The 27,396-nt window shown below is 37.0% G+C and overlaps 1 protein-coding gene across 2 annotated transcripts in view; it reads right to left on the bottom strand.

The window, feature by feature from the left end:
• Nucleotides 1-27,396, bottom strand: part of OTOGL (otogelin like) — a 256,085-nt gene that overhangs the window by 180,538 nt on the left and 48,151 nt on the right. For both annotated transcript variants that reach the window (XM_016425678.2, XM_056798553.1), the window contains 6 exons: nucleotides 26,330-26,451; nucleotides 21,708-21,913; nucleotides 12,505-12,635; nucleotides 11,383-11,489; nucleotides 2,352-2,458; nucleotides 1,647-1,772 (listed from right to left, as the gene is read on the bottom strand). In XM_016425678.2, coding sequence (XP_016281164.2) covers nucleotides 1,647-1,772; nucleotides 2,352-2,458; nucleotides 11,383-11,489; nucleotides 12,505-12,635; nucleotides 21,708-21,913; nucleotides 26,330-26,451 — 799 coding nt within the window. The remainder of the gene's footprint in view (nucleotides 1-1,646; nucleotides 1,773-2,351; nucleotides 2,459-11,382; nucleotides 11,490-12,504; nucleotides 12,636-21,707; nucleotides 21,914-26,329; nucleotides 26,452-27,396) is intronic.

The raw sequence follows: 27,396 nt of genomic DNA, 5'->3' as shown, positions 1-27,396 counted from the left end.
AATAAACTGGGGACTTCTAGATTTCCACATTGACATAGGCATTTACCACAGTGCTTGGCACATAGTCAGTGCCTAAAAGGTTTTTTCATTGATTATGAGCTCACTGAGCTAAGCAATTGTGGGGAAGCCAAAAGAAAGTACTAATAACTTTCATTCCCTTACCTCAAAGAACTTACCATATAGTTGAAGTAACAGCATGGTATTATGGATAGAGCCTTTGACTTTGAGCCATGCAAACCAGGCTTCAAATTCATGTACACCATTTAGTAATTGCGTAACCACAGGCAATTTGCTTTATAACTCTCCTTCTTAGTTTATTTCTAAAATGGGAATAGTACCCTCCATCTACTTTAGAGGGTTTGTTGTGGAGCTCAAGCTATATAATGTATGTAATGTGTTTAGCAAACTTCAAAGAAATATAGGATCATAGATTTATAGCTGAAAAAATGAAGGAAAAAGAATTCTTTAAGCTTCTTACTATATTTTCAGCTACCATACTTATGATTGGGAAGATAAGTAGAAGGAAGCAAGGTAGCTCCTGCCCTCAAGGGTCTTACATTCTAAAAGGGGAAGACAACAAATAAAGGTGGAAAAGATTGGTAGGGGCAGGAAGAGGGAAACAAAGAGAACTTTGAAGTCATTTATTGAATGCCCTCATTTTGCTGATGAAGAGGAGTCCAAAGAAATAAAATGTCTTGGCCAAGGTCATCCAAGGAGGAAATAGTAGAACTTAGATTCAAACGCAAGTTTCTTAACTCCTAATTCAGCATTTCTCCTGACTCCCTTTACAAGGGTCAATTATTATTGTAAATAATAGTTTGTTAAATTGAATGATATAGAGGAAAAATATATTGTATAGTTTTAGTATGGTGCAAATTGTAAGTATCATAGGAATACCAAAAAGCAAAAGGAGTCAATGGTAAAGGCTCCATTGAATATAAATATAGCCCTAAAAAACAGATTAGAATAGAGAAAATTAGGAGAAACAGTAATAGTTTTTACTCCTAGTGGATAACAGTAGGAGGGCAGGCTGGGAGAGTGAGTCAAAAAGGATGCTACATATGACCAAGAATTACCCCAAAGGGGTGCTAGCTGAGATCAGATATTTTCCCAAATAAATGAATTTCATCCAGTTGTGGATGAGGTAAAGGTAAATTGTAAAAGATTATTTCTGTTTGTCAGTCAATAAGGGGACAGCAGAAGTCTTAAATATAAATATGTGAATATTTATTAAATATTAAAATAAATATTAAAATTGGAATAAGAATCAAAGTGTTACAATACGTTTGACTTTGGTTCTCTGCCTCGATCTCAAATTTGCTTTCATTTTAAAGCACATATGCACCTCCAGGAGAGAAAGTCTAGTAAGCAGATATTACACCAATTATTATATGTCTTTAAATATTCAACTAAAGAAGTTTCTTTGTTGTAACATCCAAAATATCCTTGTGCCTGAATTCAGTGATAAGTTTGCAAAAATTGAAGCTACTGTTAAATACTCTTGATGAATGCCCCTTCAATAAATGTTATTCTAAGCAACATAACCAAAGACCAAGAAGGTCATCTGAGATCATCACCTCCTTATTTCTATGAGATCAGATACACTATATTCCACAATATCATGTTAATTTGATTGCACCACCTACCATCAGGACAATAACATCCATCAAGGCAATGAAGATTGCTTCCAAGACATTCTTTTTCAAAAGTACAGGTAGGTGGACAGCAGCTGATACAATCCCGGTGCACAAGACTATCATCACATTTATCAACTGAAATATTTAAGCAGAGGAGGTAACATTTAAATACATTCCCAACTTTTTCAGGGGAACATCTTAATCAACTATAATTTTAAAATTTTAAACTTTACATTTTAATTTACATTTTAAATTTCAAATTTCCCATTAAATCTTTTATCTATCCATAGTATCCATACTTTAAAAAGCACAGTCAGTAGATTCAATCTTGAGCCATCAGAGCAGTAATTTTTGTGCCTAGAACAGTCCTGTAACTAACACTTGTACCCAGTGCAAATAGCACAAAACATGTCTTTTTATACCATTGAAGATATTATGAAAGGGAGAAAAAATTGCATGGCATCAGGTGAGATATGAAAGGTTCACTAAAGTTGTAACCATAGGTTGGGGTTGAGGTGAGAGCATTACAGAAAGTAGGCACCATTTGTTAGCTTCTTATTTTAGCTAACTAGTCTTCTAGACTATTTTCTAGTTCTTTCTAGGATGCTTAATATAAGTGCTCTAGGACAAAGTGTTATTGCCCTGACCTTAGTTAATATTCTGCCTTCTAAACACCAACAAATTTATCAAACTTGGAAAAAGAAGAAAACATACCACATGCTGGAAAGTCATCTCTCCATTCCTGAATAGGGTAACCAACATGGGAACAAGCTCGGGCATACTCTGTAGCAGCTCGGCAATAGGTATGATCATCATTAGTACTGGGGAAAAAAATGGAGCCGGGATCAACCATGCACAAAGGATAGGCATTGACCAATTCTTTGACCTTTCTAGAAAACTGGGTTTCTCCTTCTGTTCCTTGACAGTCACTCTGGAAATTTCAGTATTGACTGATGAGAGGATGTGTTCATCTCTTCTAACATCAAATGTAACTTTTAGTGCAGAAGACACAAAAATATAAAATATTTTGATTGATGAATACTGATTACAATTTTTCTATATGATTTTTCTATAATCTAGAATAGGGGAACTTAATTTAATGCTTTGATAACTATTTTGATATCAATCTCTTCCTTTGTAACTCTTTGTATTTTACTTTATATATTTAAAAACATTATTTTGAAAAGGAATCAATAGACTTTGCCAGACTTAACCAGACAATCATTGGGGAGGGGGGGTGGGGAATTAAGAACATCTGAATTCTAAACCTTTTGGGGAGCTATGAGCTTATTTCTTTTGGAAGGTGAATCCATTCTAAAAATATTTTTGTCTCTAGTCTTATATTTTTCACTATGCCTAACCCATTTTGAGTTTCTTAGCTTACGTTCCATTGAAACAAAATACTTGTAAATCTCCTGAGATTTCACCTATTGGACATCAATACTAAAAGATTATTACATTAAAACTAAACAATTCAGATAGTCCTCTTAAAATTATTATGATTTTTCTTAGGGACAGAAACTTTGCAAAGCTTTCAAAACATGCTAAATATTATTTTGAGTTTTAAGAGATGTCAAAGCTATTATTAACTTTCATTTTGGTCTGGACCTAACTTCACTCAGGTAATTTCACCAGTGAGGAAATTTGCTACTCGGTGAACTTGGACAGTTGGACAGGAACATGGACAAGACAAGACAAGTTCTTTTTGTTTTTTGCCCAAGGTCATACAGCTAATATGTGCCATTAACAAGATATGAATATAGATCTTGGTTCCTAGGCCAGCTGTCCATTCATTATGCCATACTCTCCTTGGGTGGCACTGGATGACTATTATAAATAAACTGGAATTTTTCTGCTAATTCCTGAACGGTTTCTAACAGGAACCTATAAAATATATTTGTTTAACATTTGTTGAAATTTATATTTCAATTAAAGATGATGTCCTTAAAACAGAATAGGGGCAAAGTCTTAAATATGAATGGCATTAAGAAGGTCTAATGTATTCATAGCCTCAGTATTTTCAGTATTATTTTAGCCTAAAGTATTTTCAACATACCTATTGTCAAGTCACCACCTTAAATATCACAGCATTCTGATTTGTTGTAACCAGAGACCATAGTTTAAATAGTCCAACTAACTAATCTTCATTAGAAGTGATGACTTGGCAGACAACTTGAGAAGTCTTGGAAAATCTAATAAACTGAACCTAAGTCCCAAGACAAATAGCAGCTTATTTAGACAATTGGAGCTTGAAATGATGAAATCTCAGGAACCCAGACATCTATCGGGATCTTGAAAACAGTCATACTCTTTCCTAACATGAATTCATGATATTCGATCATTAATGCACTAAATATCAATTCACCAACTTGACCTAGAAAGTGATCTTGTTCATTTTTTATAGATGTTAGTTTAATAATGTAGCAAAATCAATGAGAAGTTATGCATGTCAATGTGTTTTGAATTGGAAAATAAAGAAAATGTCTTTGCTGATAAATTGATGATCTGGGAATAAAACAATACTTTCATGAATTGACATCTTATAAAGAGGAGCTCTTTGGGCAGCCAGGTGGCTCATGGAGCCAGACCTAAAGATGGGAAGTCCTGGGTTTAATGTGGCCTCACACACTTGCTAGCTGTGTGACTCTGGGCAAGTCACTTAACTCCAGTTGCCTAACTTGAACTGTTCTTATGCCTTGGAACCAATACTTAGTAATGATTCTAAGACAGAAAGTGTATTTTTTCAAATTATTTTTTTAAATGAGGAGGAAATTACAGAATGAAGTCAAGTGAAATTTGACAATTATTAAGAACCAATTATTGTGTGAAAATACTGTTGCCAAAGGCTGTGAAAGATACAAGGTTTAGGTAAGACAATCTTGACCCTTATAATAATATACATTTACATAAGCTGCTATATAGAAATAATTGGTGATAAGCATTTTAGAGGGATGTAAAGAAAGAGCCCAAAGTAGAAAAGTTCATTGCCAACTAAGGGGATTGGAGAAAAAGATTTATAGGCTGGGTGACATCTAAGTTGACCTTAGGAGGAATTCATGAACCAGGTATGCAGAAGGATATTCCGGGCACCAAGAATAAGATGAGCAAAAGGATGGAGATAAGACAAGCAAAGCACATGAATGGGGTCTAAAAAGGAAGCAAGTTTGACTGGAATATCAAGTACATGGAATGGAGCAGAATGCGATAAAATCAGAAAGATAAGATTGACAAGATTGTTAAAAAGCCTTTCAATAGTAGAGAAAGAAATCTGAACTTTGGTTGTAGGTAATGGGCAGAGGTGGGGAGAAAGAAGAGAAGATTCCAGAATTTTGAGCAGAATGACATAACCAAATCTATGCAGGACAAGTTAAGTCCAGAAATTATAGACAGTTGAGATTAGAGAAACAATGGACATGAGAAAATTTAAGAGATGATTTCTATATTCTAAGGAGGTAGTAGGAAAGACTATATAAGAGTGATAGCAGTTGGAATATAGAGGATAGAAATGCCAGAGTTATTGGGTACATAGAATCAACAAGATTTTATAAGCAATAACATTTGAGAGATTAGGGAAAGAAAATAGTCAAAGAAATCCCTCTCTTTACGCTACTGGGTCCTTTCTGACGACATCAGCACTGAATATATGACATCTCAAAAATGGAATAGGCAAAATCACCTTTTGGAGTGGTGGAAATTATTCTTCTCCTCAATTATAAACCCACCTCCCCACCCACACACATGTCCTTCATACTAACTTTCCACTCCTCTAGAGGATTATTTGATACCAGTTTAGAGTGTTTAGAATGTCAACTATGCTCAAACAATATGTATTTTTATAAATATACATTCAACATTTTAGACATCTTCAAAGTCAAAAGAGATATGGAGGAGAGGGAACCCTTCCTGGCATCCTTCAAATTATACTACATAGCAATGATGACCTGTTCTACCTACTCAATGAACTGGTGATGCTACTCCCTACAGTAGAGGAGTTTATCTACAAAGGGCAGAAGAAATATAGGATAATTAGGGATGGAAGGATCAAGGGAGAGATCACAATCTTTGGAGGAGAAGATGGGAAACAAGAAGTGTAGGAGGAGGGTTGGTCAGATCCACTGGAGTCAGTTTCTGTCTCCAACAGTGCCTCTCCCTTTCCTGTCCTCCCAACCTTGTGAATGTGGTCACTCAGGATGCTGCTAGGAAGCATCAGAGGTGGAGGTTGCAATTGACCTCCACCAAATCCCTAGGTTACTTGCCTCCATTCATCCAAATGGCATACCCCTTCATTTAAAGCTAGTCAGGGATGCTCAAGGACAGAACTTGAAGCAACTGTTAATCCCAAGGAAAAGGATCCACCTTAGTGGACTCAGCATAGTGGACTCAATACAAGGATGGAATCTTTGAATAAAGAGCTTCCCATCCACCACATTAATTCAACCTTAGACTATATTTATAGAGCAATAGTGTCTAGGAATAGGAAGATCAGACCAGTCAGAACACATCGGAGAACATCAAGAAGCTGAAAAGCATCTAAAGGAAAGCAACCAAGATGGTGAAGGGCCCTCTGTGGTATGACCATAGGAATTTGGTTGAAGGAAATGGTAATATTTAGTTTGGAGAAGAGAAGACTTAGTTCTCTTTACATGTTTAAAGGGATTGCATATTCTATACAATAGTTAACATTATATAGCATTTACATAAGCGCTTTAAAGTTTGCAAAGCACCAAACTCATTTCCTCCTCAAAACAACCCTATGAGAAAGGTGCTATTATTAACTTCATTTTACAGATAAGAAAACTGAGACTAAGGTAAGTTAAATAGCTGGCCCAGGATCAGTCATATAGTTAAGCCTCTGAGACAGGATTTGTACTCATATCTTCTTGACTATCCAGTGCTCTATCAAAGTGAAAATTTAGGATTGAGATAAGGAAAAATCTCACTATCTCATTGTTTAAAAGTGAATAGGCTGGCTCCAGAGAATAGATTCCTCATCACTGAAAGAAGTAGATGGCATAGATGATAGATATATTTTTTCATTTTTTTTTTCATTTTTATTTAAGTATTTTTCCATAGTTACAGGTTTCATGTTCTTTCCCTCCTCTTTTCCCCTTCCCCTTCTGATAGCCAACAAGCAATTCCACTGGATTATACATGTACTCTCACTCAATAATAGGTGATAGATATAGTGTTGAACCTGGAATTAGGAAAATCTGTGTTCATATCTATTCTCAGATACCTACAACCTACATGATCTTGGACTTTACCTCCCTTAACTTCAATTTACTTATCCATAAAAAGAGAACTTAGTGGGCAGCAAGGTAATTCAGTAGTTAGGGTCAAGACTAGAGCTAGGAAGCTCTGGGTTCAAATCTGGTCTCAGACACTTCCTAGCTGTGTGACACTGGGTAAGTCATATAACTTCCATTGCCTAGCTCTTGCTACTCTCTTCTGCCTCAGAATCAATATTGATTCTAAGATAGAAAGTGAGAGTCTTTTAGAAGTAGCATATACCTCCCAGTAGTTGTGAGAATCAAATGAAATATGTGTGAAGTGCTTTGTAAACCTTAAAATGCTAAATGCATGTTAGTTATTATCATTACTATTCTCCTGAGCTCTTCAAGCAAAGATTGGATGAGTAATTGTCAGGCATTGTAGAGGGGGTTACTATGAAGGCGGGTTAGACTATATGGTTTCTGAGGTTCTTCCAAGTCAGAGTTTTGTGATTTAGTAAAAAGAGTTGGGAGGAATCTCAAAGGAAATGGACACTTTCCTAGGTTAACTGACTTCCTCACATCATGGAGGTATTAAATATCAATTGTAAATGTGTACCTAGGTTCTGTGACTCAAGGGTTACTTTCTTTCCATTGGTCCATGATGCCTCAATTCCTTTTGCAAGCAATGATAGGTGCAGCTCCAGACTTTGCTCTCTGCTTCTTCATTTGTCTATTTTGTCATCAACTCTATTGATCCTGTTCTAATCTATTCTACTCTCTTAATCAGTTCAGTTCCCCATCTGAGATCCCATCTTAATATCCTCATTTTCACTGGCTGGGACACAAATTCATTCTCATGATTCTTTAGGTTTGGCATCTGCCTGGTCAATATAACCATCACCCAGCCTAATAGGCAATAACTGGTCCCACTCTAGACTCATGCTACTTGAAAAAACTCTGCCTTATTTAAAGATACTTACAAACATCTTACAAGTTCCTAGAAGGCATCTTGCTGATAAGATGGATGCAACACAACCTTGGAAACTTTTTGGAGGGGACAGGAAGTTCTTACCAAAGGTTTTTAAGTCTATGTGATTATAACAACAATGCTAGCTATCTATTACATTAACTTACCTTTTTATAAAGTACAAATCACTTTCATATATATCACAAAAGCCTCCAAGGTGATTTAATCCAGCCTCAGCAGATCTATTTACCTCTATAAAATACCCAAAGGTAGATTATCCTGTCCTCATCTGATGATCACTTGGTTACAACTCTATGAAGACATACTATTATTCCTAAGGTCTAGCAAAGGTGACAGTCTTTCCCAAAGCCATTAATTAACAGCAGAAACCTTTAAGATCCAAACTCCCTGATTCCCAGTCCAATGAATTCTCTTTCTGCTTCAATTTGATTCATTTCCTATCCAATTGTATTGTCCACCTTGCAGCAAATATGAATATCCAAGAAAAAATATTAGTAGTCAATTAGGATAAATTGCTCACTTTGCCTCCATGTATCTTATCAAGATTATTCTAATTTTACCATATTCTTAACTGAACTAACAATGGTTACAATCTATGTACTCTCTGAAAAAGAGTAATAATCTCAATTTAAATGGTTGTCATGAGTCTTGCTAACCATGTTAATGGATAGTACAAAATAAAATCTCTCATTTATTTGAGTTATTTTTATCTGCTTTATTCAATTAAGAACATTTTTTTCTTACCATTATTACTCCATTTCTTTTTTGCCACTGGCTGTGCAAATTTATAAGGCTTTGGTGTATGTATGAATTAGAAAAAGTCTAAAAAGTAAAGTACTTAGCTAAGGTATCCTGCCTTTCCAGCCTTATCTGATATTATTCTCCTCTTATTAACTACAGTCACAACAATCTACTTCTTTCCTCCAAACTTTCTCTGAACTTTCCTACCTTTGTACCTTTTTTTCATATCATTCCTAATGTCAATAAGAAGAAGAGGAGGAGGAGGATCAGGAGGAAGAGAAAGAAGAGGAAGAAGAAGAAAGAGGAAGGAAGAAGAAGAGGAAGAAGAAAGAGGAAGAGAGGAAGGGAGGAAGGGAGGAAGGGAGGGAGGGAGGGAAGGAAGGAAGGAAGGAAGGAAGGAAGGAAGGAAGGAAGGAAGGAAGGAAGGAAGGAAGGAAGGAAGGAAGGAAGGAAGGAAGGAAGGAAGGAAGGAAGGAAGGAAGGAAGGAAGGAAGGAAGGAAGGAAGGAAGGAAGGAAGGAAGGAAGGAAGGAAGGAAGGAAGGAAGGAAGGAGAAGAAGAAGAAGAAGAAGAAGAAGAAGAAGAAGAAGAAGAAGAAGAAGAAGAAGAAGAAGAAGAAGAAGAAGAAGAAGAAGAAGAAGAAGAAGAAGAAGAAGAAGAAGAAGAAGAAGCAGAAGCAGAAGCAAAAGCAGCAGAAGAAGCAGAAGCAGAAGCAGCAGAAGAAGCAGAAGCAGCAGAAGAAGCAGAAGCAGCAGAAGCAGAAGCAAAAGCAGCAGAAGAAGCAGAAGCAGAAGCAGCAGAAGAAGCAGAAGCAGCAGAAGCAGAAGCAGCAGAAGCAGAAGCAGCAGCAGCAGAAGCAGAAGCAGCAGAAGCAGAAGAAGCAGAAGCAGAAGAAGCAGAAGCAGCAGAAGAAGCAGAAGCAGCAGAAGAAGCAGAAGCAGCAGAAGAAGCAGAAGCAGCAGAAGCAGAAGCAGCAGAAGCAGAAGCAGAAGCAGAAGCAGCAGAAGCAGAAGCAGAAGAAGCAGAAGCAGAAGCAGAAGAAGCAGAAGCAGAAGAAGCAGAAGCAGAAGCAGCAGAAGAAGCAGAAGCAGCAGAAGAAGCAGAAGCAGCAGAAGCAGCAGAAGCAGAAGCAGCAGAAGCAGCAGAAGCAGAAGCAGCAGAAGCAGAAGAAGCAGAAGCAGAAGAAGCAGAAGCAGAAGAAGCAGAAGCAGAAGAAGCAGAAGCAGAAGAAGCAGAAGAAGAAGAAGCAGAAGAAGCAGAAGCAGAAGAAGCAGAAGAAGAAGAAGCAGAAGAAGCAGAAGAAGCAGAAGAAGAAGAAGAAGAAGCAGAAGAAGCAGAAGAAGAAGAAGAAGCAGAAGAAGAAGAAGCAGAAGAAGAAGAAGAAGCAGAAGAAGAAGAAGAAGAAGAAGCAGAAGAAGAAGAAGAAGCAGAAGAAGAAGAAGAAGCAGAAGAAGAAGAAGAAGCAGAAGAAGAAGAAGGAGGAGGAGGAGGAGGAGGAGGAGGAGGAGGAGGAGGAGGAGGAAGAGGAGGAGGAGGAGGAGGAGGAGGAGGAGGAGGAGGAGGAGGAGGAGGAGGAGGAGGAGGAGGAGGAGGAGGAGGAAGAGGAGGAGGAGGAGGAGGAGGAGGAGGAGGAGGAGGAGGAGGAGGAGGAGGAGGAGGAGAGAAATAGCTACATGATAGCTAAAAGCTTCAAGGTTTGCCAAGTATTGTATACTTATTATTTTGCTGGATCCTCACAACAACCATAAGAGGTAGGTGCTATCATTATCACCATTTTGCAGAGGAGAAAACTAAAGTTGAGAGCAGGTGTCTGGCCCACAGTTATACAGTTAATGAATGTGTAAGGTAGGATTTAAATTCAGGTTTTCCTGACTGAGTCTAGAGTATCCCCTGTGCCTTCTAAATACAAAGTCCTCACTCCCCTCCCTCACCAGATAGAATTCTATGTATTCTTAATTATCTGAGTAGAAGAGCATCTTTTACTTGAAGCAAATTCTTTATTTTGTATATTCTAAAGAATGTATAATGTAATAGTATGGATTATTATTATTTGTATGTATGCCTTGACCTCCCTATTCAACTATTTGCTATATGCTGGCAAGGACCATGTGTTACCTAAAGTTTGCATCTCTGAGGGCACCAAGATGGCACAGTGGATAGATAGAGTACCAGGTCTGGAACTGGGAGGGCATTTGTTCAAATCTGACCTCAGAAGCTTCTTAGTGTGTGAAGCTGGGCAAATCACTTAACTTCATTTGCCTAGCCATAACCCCTGTGTCTAAGATGTTACTAGAATAAGAAGTGAGAGATTTTAAAAGAAAATAAATAAATAATGTCTGTATCTCTCCATGGTCCATATAAAGTGGGACAACAAACACTTATTAAATGAATCAATGACTGAATGAATGAATGGAGCAAGTTTTTACCTGGTTAAAAAAGATAAGAGAGATTAATTGACAAGAGCCAGTGAAGCAGTTTTCACATTTACCATCCTTGACATTATTGAATTCCATTTACAGAGAACCACAGAATCTCTTCCAGGAACAGCTCTGGAGACAGCAGACCACAAGGTAGAGCCCCAGGACAAACAGAAGCATTTATTCCTTTACCCTATAGCTCTGTGAGATGGTCCTATCCCCAGTGATATTTTTCTGATACTTTCAGTTCCTGTCATAGCTTTCCTTCTTCTTTCCTGTGTAGAGACTTGACAATAGCTCATACATTAAAGAATATGTTTTCTTCATTGGATAAAGAAAATTTGATTTTCCCAATACCAGTGTTTTCTGAAATGTCACCGCACTTACTTGCAAAGATCATTGATACAGCTTGCAATATAGGAATATGGATCAATATACTCATGACAACTCAGGAAAGGAAACTGTAGGAGTATCTGACATTTGAAGAAGATCACCTGCCCCAAAGAAAAACATGGTTATGGAGAGGCCCTTTCTTCTCTTTTTTTGCTCATCATCATTTATATTACAGGAATCTCAAAAAAAATTCCACTATTTTCTCCATTTTTCCAGAAAAAGGAAGACATGGTACAAACTAGAAAAGGCCCAAGATTTATAAGGTAAGTTTTTCTTCAGAAATAACCCATATCATTAATTTTTTTAAATCCTTGCCTTCTGATTTAAAATCAATATTTTTGGGGGCAACTGGGTGGCTCAGTGGATTGACCAGGCCTAGAGAGGGGAGGTCCTAGGTTCAAATCTGGCCTCAGAAACTTCCTGGCTGTGTGACCCTGGGCAAGTCACTTAATCCCCATTGCCTAGCCCTTACCACTCTTCTGCCTTGGAACCAATACACAAGACAGAAGGTAAGGGCTTATTTTTTTAAATCAATACTTTGTATTGGTTCCAAGGTAAAAGAGTAGGAAGGGGGAGGCAATAGGGGTTCAGTGACTTAGAAAGGGTCACACAGCCAAGAAGTGTCCTGAGGACAGATGTAAACCTAGGTCCTTCTGTCTCTTAGGCTAGCTCTCACCACTGATCCTACTTTGGGAAATAAAAGCTAGTAGTAGTAGCAGACCCAACACAAATCTAGATCTTAGCAATGAATGAACATTGAAGCACCTACTATGTATAAAGAAAGGACTGAACTTTAGACTTCAAGTCTCCACTAGACTGGTCTTCAGCTCTTTCCCTAACCCCATAATTTAAAAGTTTCTTCTTTTCTAGTTTGGTAGGGCCTGCTAGATTGTACTATCCTGTACTAACACTTCAGGTCACAAGGGCGGCTACTATGGGCTAAAATTTAGTGGCAAATTTTAATATAAAGAGCTTGAGACTATCTCCTGTTCTTGAATTATTTGGGGGCAGGAAATATTGAAATGAAATGAAATATGACATTGAGTTTGCACTAAAGCTGCTTACATTTTGATGAACATATAATAGCATTGTCATAAGTGCTAAAAGACAACTTACCTCAAAGGAATGTATTCCTGTAGAACAAGGGTTGGGAAAATCTGAAGCAGTATCTATACACGCAACATCCTCTGCAGTTTGGACAGACCAGCTATTGGCAAACAGGGCGACATCTTCTGTAGCTTCCTTTCCTTCACAAAAACATTTAACAGCATCATTTTCCATGAGGACAGACTCTTTTCTCTCAACATTAAAAAGTAAAACAAAAACTCCCTGAAATGGCAAACAGGGCAAATTTTTGGAAAAACATGGAAAGACCTACATGAAATTATAAAGCATGAAACGAGCAGAACCAGGAGAACATTATATACAATGACAGAAATATTGTTTGAGGAAAGACTTGTGTTTATCTCCCTCTCCAAAGAAAGAATTGATAAATAGAAGTAAGCAAGACATAGTTTTACACTTACATATATCTTTTGTCAAATGATGCCTTCTCTAACGGGAGGAGGGGAGAGAAGGAGGGATTTAATTGGATCTTTTAATATAACGAATTAAATAAATAACTTTATATTTAGTCAACAGGCATTTATTAAGTAAGCCAGGTACTGCACTAGGTGCTAGGAATAAAAATACAAAGAAAGAAGCAATGTTCACTCTCTAGGAATTTATATCTTAACGATATTAGAAGATAGGGATGGGACTCATAACTTCATTGACTTAGGGAATTCCCCTGAGGTAAATATTCATCCTACCAAGGCAGGTCAATATCTTCTCTAAAATTGATAGCATTATAGACTTGCTCAAACCTTACCCCTCTCCAACCAAGAGAGACAGAGAGACAGAGAGAGACAGAGACAAAGAGAGACAGAGAGGAAGAGAGAGAGAGAGACAGAGACAGAGAGGCAGAGAGACACAGAGACAGAGAGGCAGAGACAAAGACAGAGACAGAGAAACAGAAACAGAGGGAGAGACAGACAAGCAGGCAGACAGAGAGAGAGAGAGAGAGAGAGAGAGAGAGAGAGAGAGAGAGAGAGAGAGAGAGAGAGAAAACAGCTTAATGAAGAGGACTTCCTGATATAACTAATCCAAGAAGTCAAGGATTTGAAACAGAGGGTACCAATCCCACATGATAATATCATGGCAAAATCTTAGCCTTCTTTGTAAAGACAAATCAGGGTCCTCAAGAGGGGAAACTGAAAAAACTCTGAACCCCCTCAAATACATTTTTCCCCAACAATTTCTGGAGTACTTCCTTTTCAAGTCTAGTCAATGAAAAAATACAACTTCAAGTCAACAATGAATTATTAAGCTTATATGTGCTAACTACTGTGTGAAACTCTAGGAATACTAAAAAAGATAAAAACACTCCCTGCCTTAAAGGAGCTCACAATCTAGTGGGAGAGACAAAACTCAAGAAACCAGGTACAAACAAGATATATACAGGATAAACTGGGGATGATCTCAGAAACTAAGGATATTTCCATCACCAGGTGAACCTTGGAAGGAACTGTAACTAGAGTCAGGGGACTTAGGTTCAAATACCACCTTTGACTTTATTAGCTATGTGACCTAAGACTCATTTTCTTCACCAATAAAATTAAGAGGTTGGACAGAATCACTTCTGAAGCCTATTCCAACACTGTCTGTGTGTCTGAACTATGTGCTTCTTAAAAGGTAGAGTTCCAGATTCTTTGTGGAGGCAGCAGTGTCTTACTGGACCAGGAATTGGAAAGACCTGAATTCAAATTTGACATCAGACATTGTTATCTGTGTGACTCTGGGCCAGTCATTTAATGTCTGTTTGCCTCAGGTTTCTTATCTGCAAAATGGGGATAATAAGCACCTACCACCCAGAGTAGTTATAAGGATGAAATGAGATAATATTAGTAAAGTACTTAGCACAGTGCCTGGCACATAGTAATAATGTGTGGTCAATAAATACTTTTTCCTCTTCTTCATTCCCCTTTTAAGTTTCATTTCATTCTCCTGTGGAGAAGTATAGGGACCAATTTGTGTCTTCACCAATACAGAAAACTCCCTCTAACAAAGGAGATTATTAACATCTTTGCCAGTTATAGTCTTACAATATTTTCCAGAAATGCAAGGATAGTTCAATATTAGGAAAACCATCCACATAATTGACCATATCAACAAGCAAACCAACAAAAATCACATGATTATCTCAATTGATGCAGAAAAAGCCTTTGACAAAATACAACACTCATTCCTATTGAAAACATTAGAATGTATAGGAATAGAAGGGCCTTTCCTAAAAATAATAAACAGTATATATCTAAAACCATCAGCTAACATCATCTGCAATGGGGATAAACTAGAAGCCTTCCCAAAAAGATCAGGATTGAAACAAGGATGCCCGTTATCACCTCTATTATTTGACATTGTACTAGAAACACTAGCTGTAGCAATTAGAGAAGAAAAAGAAATTGAAGGTATTAGAATTGTCAATGAGGAGACCAAGTTATCACTCTTTGCAGATGATATGATGGTCTACTTAAAGAATCCTAGAGATTCAACCAAAAAGCTAATTGAAATAATCAACAACTCCTCAGGATACAAAATAAACACGCATAAGTCATCAGCATTTCTATATATCTCCAACACATCTCAGAAGCAAGAATTAGAGAAATTCCATTTAAAACCACCCTAGACAATATAAAATACTTAGGAATCCATCTGCCAAGACAAACACAGAAACTATATGAACACAACTTACAAAACACTCTCCACACAATTAAAACAATATCTAAACAATTGGAAAAACATTGATTGCCCATGGGTAGGATGAGCTAACATAATAAAAATGACAATCCCACCCAAATTAATTTACTTATTCAGTGCCATACCCATTGAACTACCAAAAAACTTTTTGGCTGAATTAGGAAAAAAAAAAACATTACAAAGTTTATTTGGAAGAACAAAAGATCAAGGATATCCAGGGAAATAATGAAAAAAATGCAAAGGAAGGAGGACTTGCAGTCCCAGATCTCAAACTATACTATAAAGCAGTGGTCATCAAAACAATTTGGTACTGGCTAAGAGACAGAAAGGAGGATCAGTGGAATAGACTTGGGGTAAATGACCTCAGCAAGACAGTCTATGATAAACCCAAAGATCCCAGCTTTTGGGACAAAAATCCACTATTTGATAAAAACTGATGGGAAAATTGGAAGACAGTGTGGGAGAGATTAGGTTTGGATCAACACCTCACACCCTACACCAAGATAAACTCAGAATGGGTGAATGACCTGAATATAAAGAAGGAAACTATAAGCAAATTAGGTGAACAAAGAATAGTATACTTGTCAGATCTTTGGGAAAGGAAAGACTTTAAAACCAAGCAAGAGCTAGAAAAAAATCACAAAATGTAAAATCAATAATTTTGATTACATCAAATTAAAAAGGTTTTGTACAAACAAAACCAATGCAACCAAAAATAGAAGGGAAGTAACCAATTTGAAAACAATTTTCATAACAAAAACCTCTGACAAAGGTCTAATTACTCAAATTTATAAAGAGCTAAACCAATTGTACAAAAAAATCAAGCCATTCCTCAATTGATAAATGGGCAAAGGACATGAATAGGCAATTTTCAGTTAAAGAAATCAAAACTATTAATAAGCACATGAAAAAGTGTTCTAAATATCTTATAATCAGAGAGATGCAAATCAAAATTGAGGTATCACCTCACACCTAGCAGATTGGCTATGACAGCAAAGGGAAGCAATGAGTCCTGGAGGGGATGTGTCAAAGTTGGGACATTAATGTATGGCTGGTGGAGTTGTGAACTGATCAAACCATTCTGGAGAGCAATTTGGAACTATGCCCAAAGGGTGATAAAAGACTGTCTGCCATTTGATCCAATCATAGCACTTCTGGGTTTGTACTCCAAAGAGATAATAAGAAAAAAGTTATGTACAAGAATATTAATAGCCACACTGTTTGTGGTGGCAAAAAATTGGAAAATGAGGGGACGCCCTTCAATTGGGGAATGGCTGAACAAACTGTGGTATATGTTGGTGATGGAATACTATTGTGCTAAAAGGAATAATAAAGTGGAGGAATTCCATGGAGACTGGAACAACCTCCAGGAAGTGATGCAGAGTGAGAGGAGCAGAACCAGGAGAACATTGTACACAGAGACAAACACACTGTGGTACAATTGAATGTGATGGACTTCTCCATTAGTGGCAATGCAGTGACCCTGAACAACTTGGAGTGATCTACGAGAAAAAAACATTATCTACATTCAGAGGAAAAATTGTGGGAGTAGAAACACAGAAGGAAAACAACTGCTTGAATACATGAATCGAAGGGATTTGATTGGGAATGTAGACTCTAGATGAACATCCTAGTACAAACACCAACAACATGGAAATAGGTTTTGATCAAGGATACATGTAATACCCAATGAAATTGCATGTTTGCTGCAGGAAGGGGGAGGGGAGAGGAAGGAGGGAAATAATATGATTCTTGTAACCAAGGAATAATGTTCTAAATTGACTAAATAAATTAAATTTTAAAAATGGAAAGGGAAAAGAAATACCAAAAGAGCATTGAAATGAGAGGACTGACATTTTTAAAATTCAAGATAAAATTAAATAAAGTAATTAATTTTAAAAAAAGAATATTTTCCAGAGCACTGAGAAGATAAATGGTTTACTCTAGGTTACACAGCTGACATGTGCTATAGGCAGGATTCCAATCCAGGGCTTATTGGTTTTGAAGTCAGCTCTCTGTTCATTCTACCATGCTACCTCTCATAATTCTATGATGCTAATTTAAACCCTCTTTGACCTTCCATTTTTAAAAGCACCTGTTACTACAAAGATACCATTACTATAAAATAAAAAAGATTTATTTCCTAGTAACCTGAAATTCTAAGCATGATTCCTTACACAAAAGTTCAGTATGACTAGGGAATGATTAAGTTCAGATCCTGAGTTATATCTCCAATATATAAATGACATTTTTCACTAATTCTCACTGTAATAAATTAGAAGGACCAAAAAAAGTTGGGGGGAGTGTTAATGAGTTGTTAATCTTGAACTTCATGAATATTAGCTTGGTATGCTTTGAAATACAAAATGTAAATGCCTACTGTGGGACACAGATCACAGATCAGAGAATTTTAGAGCTGAAAAGGGCCTTGGGGATCATTTTGTATGCAGCCTTTAGTCTCAGAAGGCATGAATTATGGAGAGGGCACATTCAATTTCCAGTTGGCAAAAAATTTAAATCTTCCTGGACACACAAAGTGAAAAGCCTAGTTTCTTTGTGATGCAACGCCTGAAGCATAAGATATACACAGGCAGGGAAACACAATTTTTAAAATCAATGATGAGAAACTACATTGCCAAATGCATTTAATCAAACTGCTTAGTTGCCCCCCAAAAAACCATTATTTATAGAAAAACATAGACTGAGTTTATGGACAATCCCCTTATAACGAAAAGTAGTAAACCCATCACCTGGACATTTCCTTGAGTGAGATGATGTTGGTAGGTTGAGAGAAGGATTTAAGGAGATACCTAACTTTGGTAACCTATGACATCATTAGAGATTGTCATACCCATACTTTTCATTTCCTTGGTTTCAAAGACAGTCAGAGACAAAATAGTCTTGAGAGTTCTACTTTTCTTTTAGGAAACCTTTTTTTTTCTTTTTATAATGTATTTATTTATTTAGAATATTTTTCCATGGTTGCAATTCATGATTCCCCCCCTCTCTCCTTCTCTCCCCCCACCGGATCTGATAAGCAGTTCCAATAGGTTTTACATGTATCATTGTTCAAAACCTATTTCCATGTTATTCATATTTGCAATAGAGCAATCCTTTAACATCAAAACCCCAATCATATCCCCATTGAACCTCGTGATCAACCATATGGTTTTTTTTTCCTGCATTTCTGCTCCCACAGTTCTTTCTCTGGATGTGGAAAGTGTTCTTTCTAAGTTTTTTAGGAAACCTTCTTGCCCCTTTTCTTCTTTGCCTTTTCTCTTTACCTGTTCTGATTTCTGTTAATCCAGGATTCTCCTATTGCCCCAAAGGTCCACTGTTGCATCTGAGTCTATCTGTGTCCTCTCCCCCTGAGGAACAACCTTAAGCATCACACTATTAGGGTCTACTTGCTCCACAGTCATAATTCTTCCCTTTACCAGCTTTGTTGTATAGTTCCTGCCCTGGCTTCCATGCCCTGCTCACTAGACAAGCTCTAAGTACTTTTATTTTAAGCCAGCAGTAACTTTCTCCCGTGATCCCCTGGGAAATGAATAGATTAATGGATGTGCATTACTGGATCTCAGTTTCAAATATAGGAATGACAAGTCCTGGTCAGAGATGGAATACACCTACTAAGAGAATTTATTTACTAGTTATATTACAATCTCAAATATTTAAACTGAAAAGGAAGGCAGAGGGAGAAAACTGAGTATCCCCTTGTTATTTATTCATCTACCAAATAAGATGCTACAGAGTCTATCAACAATGTAAGAAGAAGAGGGAAGGGGATATAAATAAGTATTTATCTAGCACCTCCTATGTGGGAAGCCAGGTGACTCAGTCGAGAGAGTACTGGACCTGGAGTCAAGAAGACTCATATTCCCGAGTTCAAATTCAGCCTCAGACACTAACTTGCTATATGACCCTGGGCAAGTCACTTAATCTGTTTGCCTCAGTTTCCATATCTATTAAATGAGCTGGAGAAGACATGACAGACCATTCCAGTATCTTTGCCAAGAAAATCTTAAATAAAATCACAATGGTTGTATACTTCTGAAATGACTGAACAAAACAATAATACTATGTGTCAGACACTGTACTAACCAACTAAGGGAACTAGGAAAGGTTTTGTAAAAGAAAATGTCGCCTTGGTTCAAGCCTTTGAGGAGACTAAGAATTCTAGTAGGTGAATGTGAGGAGGAAGAATAATTCTCATGTGTGGCTAGAATAGGAGATCCATTACTCAGTATGGGGGTGGGGCAATGCAGCAAGTAGACAAGTTTGGCTAGAAGAGAGAATGGTAGAATGATGTACAATAATCTTAGAGTCTACTAAAGGCTCTATTTGGGTTTTGATGGGGATCTAAATGCCCGGGCTATTCATACTTTGGTTGAGAAAGTGTGAGCAGATGCCTAGATGATTGAAGTCTTCAACCATGCCTCTGTAACAAATTTGTGATTGTCTTTTCATTATTGCTAATCTATATCTTCTTTCTGTTCAAATCTGCCCCTGCTTGGTTTTCCAGGCTGAAAATGCAGGAGCCACTCAGAGACATAATCCCTCTGCTAATCAGCCCAGGAACTTTGACCTGCTCCATTCTAGCCCAGCCTATTCTCACTCCCATAGGCAACCTGGTGCCCTGTCTTTGTGACATTGCTGCCATACTTGGGGCTGACATTCAATTGGCTTTTTGCTTCTCAGAACTCCCTAATTCAAGCAACCCAGAATCCTGAGCCTCCTGGGTAGAAGGGATTACAGGGGATTACATACCCACCATGTTTGGCCAATGGACTAAGATTCATTATTCTTGTCTTGATGAGTTGTTTGACTTTTGGTATGCCTCTGACTTGAACTAAAACTTGATCTTTATCTGACTCGGAAATTTCTCAGAAGAAATCCTGTAAGGGGTTGTTTCTGGCACAAATGTTCCCTTTGACCCAGCAAACCTTAGCTGTCCTCTGACCCACATCATCAGCATCCTATTCTCTTCTAGGGACTTAATAAATCATCTTTGCTATGTTAGTGAAATGTGAATGCTATTCATTTAAGGTGGAATATTTGCATTTTGACAGGACATTTCTGTTCATTTTTAACCTAGAGAAATAAATACAATTTTGAGAATGTCAGGCATGAAGCATGACAAAAATGGCTAGGGTATAACTAGAAACACATAAGCTTTTCAGCTGCTTTTAATTAACCCACTTTGGACCAGCCCTGCTCTTCTTATTAAAGAGATAAACAAATATATCTCATCTTCATTAATACGTTTATTTATGTGAACATGGTCCCCAGCAATCTTTTCATTCCTTGACCACAATATGTTGGTGTCACTATTAAAAACAGACCTTGTTTTTAAGGAACTTTGAGACATTGAGGTGATGATAAAATAGAACAAAAAAAAAAACACAACAATAAATATATTGTCACGCGAACATTAGAAGATCTACCTAGGTGAAATGATTTCAAATTAATTTTACCCCCTTTCCCAACCAACCAGCTTTTGTGGAGGGTTAAATTTAAGTTGCTTATTTTTCTGTCCATTGTCTTAAAATGAAAATGTAAGATTTGGAAATAATCATTTCCAATACTTTGGGAATTAAGGTGATTATCTAGAGTTTAAAGAAACACCATTCACTGAATAACAGAAGTATCTCACAAATGAAAATAAATGGATAACTATATAGGTAATTCAGGCACTGCCTTCCAAATTATTATGCCATTTTCTTTCTATTGCTCTGCATAGCACTCTACTTTCCCCCCAAAACTATCAATCTGTAGTCATCTAAGATATCCTCACTGCTGCCAGCTACAAAATATCTCTTCCCCAAATGAGCAAATATGACCCAAAATTACATTTCTATTTCGTCAAAGCACTTTCTATTGTTCAAGTCTGACGTAAAGTACTACCACCCTACTTTAGCAGCACTTAAAATCATCAAACAGGAAAAATGACTGTCAGTTGTTATTTCTAATAATCTGTCTGAGAGCCACAAAGAAAGAAGACATTCTCATATGCTACTACACCATCATCATCAATGAAGACAAGCATTTACTAAACAATTAGTGCATACCAGGATGGGAACCACCATTGTCTCTTACTCCCAAGCCCCCTTTTCCCACCTTTATCTTCCTAAAATTCAGATATGATCACATCAAGCCTGCCCTGCCCCATCCAATAAATTCCAATGACTCCTCTAAACTCCAGGATCAAATGAGAAATCCTATGTTTACCTTGTAAAGCTCTTCATAACAGGCAGGGAACCTTCCTCCATTTTTCCAGCCTCCTGACCCTTTACTCACCTCTATGAACTCGATGGTCAAGTGACCATGTCTTTCTTGCTCCTACTGGGCAATCTTCCATCTCCCAACTCTGGACCTTTTTACTGGCTGTCCCCCATGACTCTAATACTTACCTGCTCACTTCTACTTCCTGGCTTCCCTGGATTCCTTCAAGATTCAGCTCAAGTCTTACCTATTCACCAGACCCCCATGTATTTTGATTTTTCTAGGCATTTACTTACCATGCTGCATTTGCAAATCATCAGACTGAATGCCATTATAATTCCCACACAGACCAGTGGTTTTCCCTTTGTGCTCCTCAGACAACTTTATGTAAATGCCAGATATGCCATCCCAAGCTAATGAAAAGCCAAAGTTTGTCTTCACTAGGATATAATCTGCAAGCTTCTCAATGGAAACATGCCCAATTGTCTGTGGCAATATCAACCTGGAGAAATGGAACAAAAGTACCTCTAAGAGCCATAATACAAAACAGAATGCAATCAATTCAAATAAAAGACCCATTTCACTTTCTGCCAATACAACCAATATTTATTAAGCCACCACTAAGTGCAAGGCACAAACTGCCATGAATAACAATAACAATAATAATAATAATAATAACAGAATTTATTTTTCATATATTGTATTTTTTTCTATCAGGGCTCTAGAGTAAAAAAGCCCTAAGTGAATTCCTATATATTAAGGGAGAATAACAATATTTCTGTGTCTGGGGTCTAGGTCAGAGACTCAATCTAGTCTACTGGTTTTTTGCATTCTTTTTGTCCTTGGGATTCCCAAAGAATGTCTTCCTTTTTAACAGAATTGATTAAAGAATGAAGAAGCAAAGAGTTATTTTCCTATCCTTGGTGACTTCCCCACCTATGGGAATGGGAAGAGGTGGATGGTTTAATAGACCACCTCATACTTAACTATCTACCAATTAGAAATATCTTGGAAAGTTCAAGGTAGGAGTTGAATAATGAGGTCCTGAAACTATTAAGCTACCTGACCCAGCTTCTGAGTCCCTAGTCGTTTGAAAGGGCCAAGGAGACATAGATAGATAGATAGATAGATAGATAGATAGATAGATAGATAGATAGATAGATAGATAGATAGAGATATATCTTTATTGTTTCTGAGTCTGGCCTAACCAATAAATGGACATATATTCAATAAACTGATACTTCTTACCCCAAATCAGTCTTTTGAGATAATTGAGGTAATTTTAATCATAACACAACTTTTCTATATTTAAGGAAAATGGATGAGTGTATAGAAAGAAAAGGGAAATCAAGATAGTGATCATAAAAGAGAGATGAACTTTGAGGGAAGGGAAAGATTTGAAGAAGCAGGAAAAGATGGAACTGGGGAATGAGTCAATTCTAGCACAGAGAAGAGTCATGAACAAAGTAAGGTAAGAAGGGACAGGCCTTTTTGGATCCTGCCTGCATTTCTAATTATCTCTCCAGGTTATATCTCCCTGGATGTCCCACTGGCTCTTTAAAATTTAACACAACCAAAACTATACTTGTAATATTTTCTAATAATTCCAATTCTTCTTTCTGATTTCATTATATCAGTCAAGAACACTACCATTTACCCAGTCTCCCATATCTGAAAATGTTATATCTTTGGATGTTAGAGTTAAGAGAAAAGGAAGTATCAGATGCCAATCCTTTTGATTTAATTTCTGAAATATCTTAGACCCACCCTTTTTCCACAAATACATTTAGCAAAAACATTTATTGCTTTTCATTTACTCACCATTCACCAGCCTATTACAATACCTTTTAGCATCTTCCTTTTTGCTTCTACACCCTTCCTCCTCCTACCCACCCTTCACAGAGGTACCATATTTCTTTTCCTTATACATAGCTCTGTTCATGCCCTTTTCTCCGTGGAAAACAAAACTTTCAATGCTCCTTTCAATAGAGGGTAATCTGGAATTGGATGAATTTAAAATCCCCAATCAGGCAATCCATTTTCTCTAGCCTTGTCTTATATTGTCTCCTCCATACATTCTTTGCATGAGCTAAACTGAATGACTCACAGTGTGTTGTATACACCCTGCACATTCTCCATGCTGAGGAAATATGGGAGTTTCATATTATTCATCTGCCTCTCTTCACATTGGGGGAAGATAGGTGGTGTTATAGTGCACAGAGTGCCAGGTCTGAAGTCAGGAAGCTTCATATTCATGAGTTCAAATCTGGCCTCAGACATTTATTAGCTGTGTGACCCAGCACAAGTCACTTAACTGTTTTGGCCTCAGTTTCCTCATCTGTAAAATGAGGTAGACAAAAATAGGAAGTCACTCCAGTATCTTTTCCAAGAAAACCCCAAATGGGGTCACAAAGAGTCAGAGACAAGTGAAAGGAGCAAATGATAACACAATCCTCACTAAGAATGTATTCATCTGACATTGGAAGTTCTTTCTAAAAAAAAACCACTATTTTTATTATAAACTTAATAATATCAAGAAACAAACAGTTCCATTTACAAAAAAGAACAGAAAAATAAGATTGTATATGAAACCATGAATTTCATGCATAATTTGGGATTTTTTAAGTATAATTTGATTTAACAGTTCCAACACTATCTGACTTGTCTGTGTTCCATTCTAAACTTCCTTAGGTATATTTTTAAAGAGTTTTGGACCCTCCTCTCAACCATATATTCCAAGGGTATTCCAAAATTCCAAAATGCCATCAATGCATGCAGAGGAAGAATCTTACTATCTTCTCATAAATATTTCCAGCTCCTTCATCTCCAAAGAATATTCTCTCAAATAATAATAATGATCAGGAACAGCTGGTTGGCTCAGCAGATTGAGAACCAATCCTAGAGAAGGAAGGTCCTGGATTCAGATCTGACCTTAGATATTTCCTAGCTATGTGATCTTGGACAAATCACTTTACCCCAATTGCCTAGTCTTTACATCATTCTTCTGCCTTGGAATGATTGCTCAATATTTATTCTAAGAAAAAGTTTTTTTAAAATGAGTCAGTCCTGTTTTTACTTTCAAATGATAGAGACAATACATTATAGGAGAATGGTGGCCAGAGAAGAATGTTATGTCCTCTAAGGGCGTTCTGGAAGGAAGTCACAGGGCAGTCCATTGGTTTGCCCTACTAGAAATTAACATACTAAGCAGATAGAGAATTACAGATGGAGTCAGTAAGTATGGCATGGTAGGTGTCTCTATAAAGTCCCTGGCACCTCAAGTGGTACAGAAATAATTAAACCAGGTTTGTGGGCCATAAAGCAGAACTAAGAAGGCAAGTGGGTATAGATATTGGATTACCTAATACTCGTGGCCAAATTCTGGAGTTAGGTCATATCAACTAGTAGGAAGGAATAAGGAGAGAGAACCTAGGGCAGCAGCCATTGCAAACTCAATAGAACTCTAATTCTATGTAGGTTATTGTCATCAAAGACATTTGGTCTCCATTAAGGGAATAAAGGAGATGGGATAAATTGTCACTCCATCATAATACAGCCTTAATAACTAATTCAACTGCATTCTTTAAAAAACCTTTAGTGATACTTTAGCTCCAAATAAGGAGCAAAGCCAAGCACTAGAACTGACAGCAGACACATAAGATTGAATTTTATCTCCAACCCCTACCTTGAGTAAGGATTTTATTCTCTCTGGACCTTCCCTACCTTACCCATAAGATGAGGAGGCTAGAGTTGATGATGTTTAAGAACTCTTGGCAGGGCTAACTCCAAAATCTTATTGTAACACTAGCTCCTACAGCCTCATCCATAAAAGTTAAGATAGTTATTGAGAGAAAACAGAATCTTGGACAATGAATCGGTGAGGGGACTGAGAATTGTAGCAGATATTTCTAAAGGATTAACTGTCATAGTTTTAAAAATATCGAAATGAAATAAAGAAAAAAGAAAGATGAAGGGAACATTTCTAAGAGAATTTTCCTCTTTAATTCTTTATCTTATGAAAAAGTATGTATAGAAAGAATTCTTTAATGATATTGGCTGCAATCCTGAGAAAGTTGAAGAGCAGGACTACATTTCCAAAGATAAAGAAAAATCAGCAGTTGTAATGATTTTTAAGGGTGACTTGGCTTTGATATTTCCCAAAGCTCAAAGATTGAAAATAATTATTTATATTTTTGTCTTGCTGTTGTTCTGTCAATAAACAGCATAAACAGTAGCTCTGATGTTTTATTAAATCTAGGAAATTAAGAGATTTGATGTAGAGAAATGAGCAAAGAGTTTTTAATTTTATTTTTAAAATCTAGTACACTGGGTCAAGTCCGTCATTTTGTTCAATCTTTTCAGTTGTGTTTGACCCTTTGACATCCCATTTAGGTCACAATGATACTGGAGTGGTTTGTTATTTCCTCTTCCAGCTCATTTTGTAAATTAGGAAACTGAGACAAACAGAGGTTAAATGACTGGCCCACAGTTATATAACTAGGAAGTATCTGAAATCTGAATTCATGAAAATTAGTCCTCTCGTCCCCAAGCCCATCACTCTAGCCATTGTGCCATCTAACTGCTCTGATTTTAAGAACCGTGCTTTATGGGGGGAAATGAGAGGTAGCATGCTATAGTGATTGACACAAAAGCATTTTTCCATAAAAGCATTTATTAAGCACTATTATTTGCTAATCACCTGAGGTGCTGAGGTTAAAGACATTGACATAAGATAGTTCCTGTTTTCAAAAAGTTTATGTCCTAACAACCTCTGTGAAATTACTGTAAATTTCTCACTAGGTAACTTCTTAAGTTTAATTTGTAAGAGGAAATGCTCCCTTCTTATTTCCAGAAATACATTTCCACACTGCTTTGAAATTACAGGGCAAATATCATTTGAGTGATTATCGGATCTTACCTGATTCCGTCTTTTTTTACTTCGTGACCAGAAATGAGAATTTCTTCCTGACTTGAAAAGAACAAGCTGACTGACCGACGACAATAATACACAGAACCAATGCACTTAGGACTATTATGAACCTTGAAGGGGAGTAAAAGAAACACATTTGGTGGGAGCCAAGAAAAATAAATAAGTTTACCAGTTCCATTAGTTTCCATAGTTCCATTACTCCTTGGCACTTTACAAATGGCATATAACTACACTTAGGGATCACTTACTTTACCAATGGAAAGTTTAGAACAGAAAAGAAAATGTTTTCTCTAATTGAAATGTCAGGGAAAGTTTAGGAAGATGCACTCTTGAGCTTAGAAATTAATAAAGTTAATGTATTTGCTGATATATACTGCATATGTACTATACAGTATATATTACACACACATATACAAATATATGATGAGTTTTATTGGGTTGATTTCAGCATTTTTTGGTTTTACATTTATACACTATCTTTCCCCCAAAAAATAAAATCTGAAATTACCTCATAGGTTTTATATTCAAAAGCCCCATATCATGTATTGGAAATAACTAGTTCTATTGAGCTCTTGACAATATGTTTGTAACTTGACATCTCCTATTAGAGAATCATGAAATATGCTTCAAATGGAATACCGCCAAGGCTATTTGGAAGTCTGCATAATATAGTGGATTAAGGGTAAGTGCTGGAACCAGGAAGTCCTGGGTTCCAGTTTTGTCTTAGACTTGAACTAGGTGTGTGATTCTGGGCAAATGATTTGACTCCTCAGTAGCATCGGCAGTTGTCTAAGTCTAAGCCTATATGATGCAGGACAGGCACTGATTTTTTCCCAGTAGAGGTAGTTTTGATGTCCCCCAAATATTCTGGGTGTCTCGAGAAATCTTAGTTCAGCTTTAATCTTTAATAGCTTAAAATGTCATTAGTTGTGAGATACCCTGTACATAAATATTATAGAGACAGATAATAAGAGATACACACACGTACATGTACACATAAACCAGAAACCTAGAAAGGAAGAAATTAGAAGGGAGAAGAAGAATAGGAAGAGAGC

Source organism: Monodelphis domestica, chromosome 5, assembly GCF_027887165.1.
Source record: "Monodelphis domestica isolate mMonDom1 chromosome 5, mMonDom1.pri, whole genome shotgun sequence".
Lineage (NCBI taxonomy): Eukaryota > Metazoa > Chordata > Mammalia > Didelphimorphia > Didelphidae > Monodelphis > Monodelphis domestica.
This window is presented reverse-complemented; position numbering and strand designations above follow the sequence as displayed.